Source organism: Egretta garzetta, unplaced genomic scaffold (assembly GCF_000687185.1).
Source record: "Egretta garzetta isolate BGI_Z169 unplaced genomic scaffold, ASM68718v1 scaffold224, whole genome shotgun sequence".
NCBI lineage: Eukaryota > Metazoa > Chordata > Aves > Pelecaniformes > Ardeidae > Egretta > Egretta garzetta.
Window position 1 is genome coordinate 116,514 of NW_009259530.1, and position 7,817 is coordinate 124,330.

Consider the following 7,817-nt stretch of genomic DNA (forward strand, 5'->3'; position numbering starts at 1 on the left):
CCGCCTGGGGCAGGCGCTTGCCCAGCGTGCCAGGCTGGAGGAGCCAGGGCTGTGACGCAGCGTATCAGTTACCGTCTTTTGAAAGCTGCCTGCTTCAGATTGCCAGGAGAAACAGAGGGGGAAGGACTGCGACTCTAACCCGCGGCATCCTGTGAGTGCGTTCATCAGCAAAACAGTTGAAGAGAGCAGTGCTGAATTGGTGCGTTCAGTTGCCTTGGTGGATTCTCCCCCAGCTTCACACCTCCTTGAAGGAGTTGGGGCGTCTGTGCTGAAGGACACACGTGTTCTTCTGTCTTGCCTTAGGGAAAACTGATTCTGAATTAAAAGGTGGTTTGCTGAGGCAGCCGGTCTCTGCCTATGTAGTGGCATCCAGCAGGGGTAGAGTCAGGGAAGTATTTTTAGTGTAACAACAAATACATAATTAGTTACGAGAGCAGCAGTGATTGCTTAAACTTGCCTGGAACTATTTGCACTTAAATACCGTTTATTTCCCTGTTTGCATCAGTGCCGGCTCTATCTTTGAGATGCAGATACTTGAGACAGAATGAGATGATTAAAGCTGTTTGTGAATGTGCATTACTGTATGTCTGTAACTGTTTTGTTTCCGGCCCTTGTAGGACACCTGTGGGTAGAGGAAGAGCTTGGCTTCGCCTGGCTCTAATGCAGAAGAAACTTTCAGAATACATGAAAGCTTTGATTAACAGAAAGGATCTCCTCAGGTGAGTGCTGAGCTCCGTCTCGGGTTAGGTTAGGTTCACCTCTGCCCTCTTGTAAGCTCTTTGCTTTTTTTTTTCACCCAAATAGTAAAGTGTAGCGTTTTTTTGAGAAATGGTAATATTAGTGAAATGCAGAGCTTCCTCTGAGGAATTAAGAATGCTTAGTACTCTTTCTTAATTCAGCAACTGTTATTCCTCCACTTCATCTCAAATATCCATTAGAATTAAGCACAAATTTTGGTTCAGAAGGGATGATTTGGGTGAAATACTTCTACAGAGGGGATACAGCATTCTCCGTCTGCAAGACCTTGGCCCTGGATGCATTTCTGGCCTTGTCACTTCAATACTGTCCAACTTGGAACAAGTCTTTTCACTTCTCTGTGTCTTTGCTTGCCACGCATAAAGCTTCAATGATTTTGTAGTTTAATTGAAAGTCTGTGGATTTGAACTCGTATATCTGTGTGAAGCAGTAGGATTTAATAAATATGTTGGTGTTGCTGTACTCAAACAAGTAGGTTTTTGTTGGCCATCCATGTAAATCCGTAGCCGACTTGGAGTTAGAAAGGAGAACTTGGTATTGTCCGCTGGAAAACGTGGCGGTGGCTTGTGTTAATAAAAGTATGTAGTAGAAGTACACGGCTTAAAAAATTCTGATATTAAGCCCCAGTCTTAAATCTTCAGTATGCCGTACCGTTACTCAGGAATCGTGCTTGCTTTCCATCACCTTCTGACAGCTGAGGGACCAGGTCTACCTACCTGGGTCTTTGCCTCGCCTAACTCTCGACTTACTGTGCTACGAGAGATTTGTTCGGGCAGAGCAGGAGGACACTGATAGTACGTAGGAGTACGTTTCTGCATTTTCTGCACTGCCTGGCCTTTTGTTAAGGCTGGCTTTGTGTTATGTTGTCGTATGAACTAGCAGGGATCCCAGGCTAGCTGATATCATTTTAGATGGCTTTTAAAGATGCCACACTTGTCTTCTCTTGCCTTGCATCCTGCAGTGAATTTTATGAGCCTAATGCACTGATGATGGAAGAGGAAGGTGCAATCATTGCTGGCCTCCTAGTAGGTTTGAATGTCATCGATGCCAACTTCTGCATGAAAGGAGAAGACCTGGACTCACAGGTACTGTGTATTCAGTTAATATTTGTTTTTGGTTTTTTTTTTCTGCTCATTTACATTGGAAGACTTTTCCATTGTAGAGGACTTGAATCAACTGGGATACAAGTTTGTTACTACAGCTAATAGGAGCCTGGTGGCGCTGAGATCAGAGACTCGGGATTCTCGTTTTCTCTTTGCTGTTACGCTTTGCTATGATCTGCATGCAGGTCACCGTGGGGCGAAATGTGGTACCTGAGAAAGGAAGTGAAAACAGGGAAGGACTTAGCCAAAATGAGGGGAGGAATGGACAGAACTGCTAATTCTCTCACGCTGTGCGATGAGATCATTGTAGCTGTTCAGCAAAAGAAAATGAACCTGTGTGCACTTATGTTCTAGCTTGCATAAGCAGCGTATATGCAGATAGGGTGGTGGTCATGGTTTCTCCTTATGTCCTAAGACTCGCTTGCCAAATTGCTGCTTATCCTCGTATATTTTTGCTTGAAATGTGCCCTGTTTACACTAATTTTGGATAGATTACTGGTATAATGAGTCCTCGCTATAATGCAACATGTGCTGGTGTTCTGAGTGAATGACTCTAAACTTTGACGCCTACAGACAGTGTTTAGTCTTAGGAGAAGTGTTTAAAGTAAAATGCAAATTTTTCTTTTTTAGGTTGGAGTTATTGATTTCTCAATGTATTTGAAAGATGGGAACAGCACAAAAGGCAGTGAAGGGTAGGTACATGCGCAGTTGTCCTGCTTCTTATCCCATGGTAACTTGTGTTCAAGTATTCCGGGTTGCCCTGCAAGCTTGTACATTTTTAATTAGAAAGCTAATTAGACTGAATTGCTCGTCTATGATAAAGCTCTTCTATGATAAACCCATAATGTACGGATCAGGTGCTGCCGTTTTCTGAGGTTCTTCAAGGGTACTTCTTCCTTCTAAGGAAGTTCTGCCAGTTTGAGTTCAGGTATATATTTAATAATAATCCCTCAGGATCAGGTGTTTCGATTGCATTTATTGTATCTGTAGTTTCATTTTTCTTGAGTTATCCTGCTGGAAGCGCGTGCAAAACATGCATTTGTTGACAGTTTTCCTTGAGTGGATTTTGGTCTCTTGTCCAATAGAAATGTAGTGCAAAACTAGTTTGGTTTTTTTTTTCTTTAAAATACTGCCATGCTCTTTGAAACGTTGCCAGCCTTAATCATTCTGCTTTGCATGTCACAAAGTGCCTGAATGCCACCCAGGTGAGCGTAGCAGTTGCAGCTTCTGGGAAGTCAGGGGACAGTGGCTGATGATAAAGGCACAGACAGCAACTTGGCTTTGCTATTTCATCTGCATCACGTAGACTCGTTGAGACCCAGGGTATCAGTGCGCTGGATACGCAGGCTGTATCGCCGCGGTTCCTTTTCGACCTTTAGTGGCGGCTCGTAGTTCTTCGCACCCAAATGGCTGAGCTGAATGGTATTTCTTTTTTCCAGAGATGGTCAGATAACTGCAATTCTGGACCAGAAGAACTATGTAGAAGAACTCAATAGACATTTAAGGTAAGACATGATTTATTTATTTATTCTTTATTATATAGTATAGCAAAATAGAAAAATGGCTTTGAAAAAAGAAGGAATTACTGTAGGGGGTTTTTTTCCTCTTCAACAGTGCTACAGTAAACAACCTCCAGGCCAAGGTGGATGCCTTAGAAAAATCCAACACTAAGCTGACCGAGGAGGTAAGTGTAACAGCAAATCATATGATGTTTTGGCCTTTTGGAATCGCGGATTAAAAAGGTGAAGGAGTTGTTATTTTCAGATTTCTGGTGTACGTAATGACGAGGGTTTAACGATGGGAACTGGAATAACTGACCTGCCAAGGAATTGCACTGGCTGTTGCTACTACCTAAGCATGAGGTGGAAAAGCAAGCGAATGTTTAGGTTAAAAACCAAAAGCTGCGGAACGCGCTGCATCCCTCCAAAGTCTTCGAGTGCTTTCTGATTTTTGGAAAATTTCTTAGAGTAAATGGTATGGTGGCTGTGGTTTCAAACGCCGTAGTGCTGACGCAGGTGATGAGATGTCTGGACATGACCAAGAAATTTTTTAATCTCTGTTCATTTTGACAGGCGCAGAAGTTTACTACAGTGTAAAGATTGTCACTGACATGTTTCAATAATTTTTTCTCTAGCCTGTCATAATTTGCAAGAAATAAAGGAAAAGTGATCATTATAGATAAAACGTTGTTCGGTCTGAGCATGAGAAATGATTGGTATGCAAGTTGTAGCTGTAACCTGTGTTTTAAAATTGGCCTTGCAGTTCGTTAGTAATGGCATAAATGTAATAAAAGCTTTTGGGGTCAGTTCCCTGGCAATGGGATGATAGTGGGTCTCATCCTGATGGCCTTACAGCATCTCCGTCCCCATGTTGCTTAGCTCAGCAGGATGATTTTGACTGGGATGTCTCAGTGCTCTTGCAGTACAAATGAAACTGAAATCCTTTTTTGCTTGTTCACCCTCATCAAAGGAGGTCTGCGTGTCTGGTTATTGAACACTTACTCTAATGGATGTATTCCAAATGATGAGAAGCTTTAACAATGGAAATTAGTGTATCCGCTCTTGCAATTAAGAAGTGTTTTTTACAATTAAAGTATTTTTTTTATTTTTAAAAAGGTAGTCTGCAACAGAGGCTGCCTTTCCCAGTGCTACTATAATAAGTGGCTTTTGATTTATTACCTGCAGAGTATGAGTGCCGCGCCCGTTAGGCATGGGACCAGCGAGATTAATTGCCATGTTGACTGAAGTATTTTTTTATAATTGACTTGGTTGTACCTCACTGAAGTCTGCATGCTGTTTGGAGCAAGAACTGAAGTGACACTGGAACACGCTGTGCCAACTGGGGCTGTTTGCAGGGTGCAGTTAATGAACTGCGTCATGTGTCACATCAATTTGCGTGTTTGGCTTGAGCTCTGCCAAATGCTCGCACTTTTATCAGGGTAATTTCTATTTGGGTTTGTCACTTAATAACATTGCTGGTCTCTTGGAATGTCACTGAGCTTTTCTCGTGTAAGTTACGGTTTACAAATCCAGAGGAATTTTCTGAAGTAATTTTGGCCTTTGACCACACGCTCAAAGTAATCTGTTAGTCTGCGGTGATGTCTTTGTTGGGAATTCCTCTGAGGCAGGTGTCCCATCTCCTATGGGTGGTGTGTGCCACTCGTCCTCTGTTTCCAGCCAAATCTTCCTCCTCTGATGCGGTTCTTGTCGTGCGTCTCCTGCCCAAATGCTTGAGCACCTTACATCTCTGATCCTCTACCTAGCAGTGTACCCAAACTCCTGAAGCTTTAGCAAACCCATGCAAGTATTTTTTCTCTGGTAACTTATTTCAACTGCTAGAAGTTTACAAAACTTATCTGCCATGTTCACTTTTTTCCTTTGTGTTAGGGTTGTCAGGCTCTGGAATGGTCTGCCCAGGGAAGGGGTCGAGTCCCCATCCCTGGAGGTATTTAAAAGACGTGTACATGAGGTGCTTAGGGACAGGGTTTAGTGGTGGGATGGCAGGGTTGGGTTAACAGTTGGACGTGATGATCTTAAAGGTCTTTTCCAACCTAGACAATTCTGTGATTCATGATCTTCAGCAAGGGAGGGGGAATGGAGTGAGGATTTCTGTTGAGTAGCGCTAACCGCGTGTTAGGCAGGGTCTAGCAGGTAGAGACCTGAAGAAGTCAGTAACTTCACTGAAAGACAGGCACTGAAATAGGTTGGGAAGTCTTTGTTTTAGCTGATACTGGAAACCCATCACACTGGCGCTAACTGATGCTTTTTCAGATAGTCTTTCTCCATGGTGGAGCCTGAGTTGACTTTTGCCACTCAAAAATTTTTTTTTCCTGTCTTTGTAAAAAAAAAGAGTACAGAAAACATGTCTCGAGAGGGAGGAGAACAAAATGATCAAGTATGTTTTTGATATGTTACTGTTCTGTTTGGTTCCCAGCTTGCAGTTGCAAACAACAGGATCATTACACTGCAAGAAGAGATGGAGCGGGTTAAAGAAGAAAGCTCTTACATCTTAGAGTCCAATCGTAAGGTTGGTGTCTGCGTGTGTGAACGATTACCGAACCTTGGGGGCAGTCCTAGCCCAAATCCAACCTAGAAGGAGGTGTTTGGAAAAGACTTCATTTCCTTATGTATCTCACACAAGAAGAGATGAGTGACTCCAGGCGGGTCCTCCGCAGAGGTAACAGATGGACCCTGGCCACAGTGACTCCTGCCTGGCCGGAGCTGATCAGCTGTGAGCGTGCGCAGCGCCCAGAGCTAACACAGCACGTTCCTGGCGTGCTGGCCCGAGGTGTTGGAAGGACAAGAGGAAGGATGATTTACTGAGGGGGTGGCAGAAAAATTTGGGTGTAGGAGCTCTGCTTTTTTGGCCTGAAATGCCACCCTTATTGGTAATCAAGGGGCAGGATCTGTGATTTTTTTATTTTTTTTTTTTTTGTTGATTTGCAGAAAGTGTTAGTAACTATGGCAGAGCCTGGGTTTAGTTTTAAAACCCCCAAGATCTTTCTCTGAGGTTTTGTAACCATACTTAGTGTATGGTGAGAGTTCTGGAAAGGGACGCTCTGTCCATTTAAGCCGCGTGCTGCATTCACTGAACGGAGCTCTGAGTTTTGATAGATGCAGAATTTGTTTTCGAAGCGGCGGGACAAGCAAATAATCAGTAAATGTGAGGGTTAATACTATATAATGACAAGCTAATCGGGTGCCTTTGTAAACTTAGGTCACTAAAGACAGAACTGCTGATGGACATGCACTGACTGAGGCACGAAAACAGCTCAAGGAGGAGACTCAGCTGCGGCTGGTAAGGACTGCGTGAGCGTGGAGCTCGCTACAGATGGCTCTTTCACATAATAACTTCATGTCAGGCAATCACTTTGGAAAATGGGTGGCTGAGGAATTTCTTTTTTTTTTTTTTTTTTTTTCCCCCCCGTCTTGCCTGCCTGCTTCAGCCTGATCCAAGACAGTCTTGTCAGAAGCGATGTTAATTTTGCAGCTCTATGGGTTGGCTTGGGGCCCGTTTCTCAAAACGGGCAGGTCACTTGCATTTCTAGGTCTGACGCAAGCCCCTTGCGGATACGGGTATGGCTGCTCTCTGAACTGTTACTCAGTACAGTGCGTTCAGCTGGTGGGGAGAAAAACACCGGAGCAGAACGCTTTTAGGAAAAGTCCACCAGCTTTTCACTAGTCCCCTCGGTCAGAAAGATGGGCCTATACGGTACTTTTTGGCTCTTGGCTAGTAGTGCTGCTCATGTTGCTTTACTATTGGACTGAAAATGTGGATTTGCTGTTCTTAATTGCCTTTGATGGGTCAAATGTGTAACTGCGACGCCGCGGCCGTGCTTCCGGGCAGCGACTGTGTGGGCAGGAGCGCCAGTTCAGGGTGGTTGTCTCACTGGTGGTGAGGAGGGCTGGCTGGTAATGCTGATGGATCTGTGTCTTCCAGGATGTGGAGAAAGAGCTGGAGGCGCAGATCGGGATGCGACAGGAGATGGAGCTAGCCATGAAGATGCTGGAGAAAGACGTGTGCGAGAAGCAAGATGCGCTGGTGGCGCTTAGACAGCAACTGGACGATCTCAGGGCCCTAAAGCACGAACTGTCCTTCAAGCTGCAGGTAGGGAAATAACTAAATCAAACACAGTGAATTCCACATGAAAGCAATAGCTCTTGTTCTATTTCTTTTCCCCCCTATTTGCAGACGACACCAAACTGGGTGGCAGTGTTGATCTGCTTGAGGGGAGGAGGGCTCTGCAGAGGGACCTGGCCAGGCTGGATCGATGGGCCGAGGCCAACTGTATGAGGTTCAACATAGCCAAGAAGGCCAATGGCATCCTGGCCTGTATCAGGAATACTGTGACCAGTAGGAGTAGGGAAGTGATTGTGCCCCTGTACTCGGTGCTGGTGAGGCTGCACCTTGAATACTGTGTTCAGTTTTGGGCCCCTCCCTACAAGAAAGACATTGCCT

At 44.6% G+C, this 7,817-nt stretch overlaps 1 protein-coding gene across 4 annotated transcripts in view; it reads left to right on the top strand.

Moving 5' to 3' along the window:
- RUFY3 (RUN and FYVE domain containing 3) overlaps window positions 1-7,817 on the top strand; it is a 53,717-nt gene that overhangs the window by 27,647 nt on the left and 18,253 nt on the right. For all 4 annotated transcript variants that reach the window (XM_035893113.1, XM_035893114.1, XM_035893115.1 and 1 more), the window contains exons 4-11: window positions 618-719; window positions 1,718-1,841; window positions 2,490-2,551; window positions 3,299-3,364; window positions 3,474-3,543; window positions 5,793-5,885; window positions 6,576-6,656; window positions 7,299-7,466. In XM_035893113.1, coding sequence (XP_035749006.1) covers window positions 618-719; window positions 1,718-1,841; window positions 2,490-2,551; window positions 3,299-3,364; window positions 3,474-3,543; window positions 5,793-5,885; window positions 6,576-6,656; window positions 7,299-7,466 — 766 coding nt within the window. The remainder of the gene's footprint in view (window positions 1-617; window positions 720-1,717; window positions 1,842-2,489; window positions 2,552-3,298; window positions 3,365-3,473; window positions 3,544-5,792; window positions 5,886-6,575; window positions 6,657-7,298; window positions 7,467-7,817) is intronic.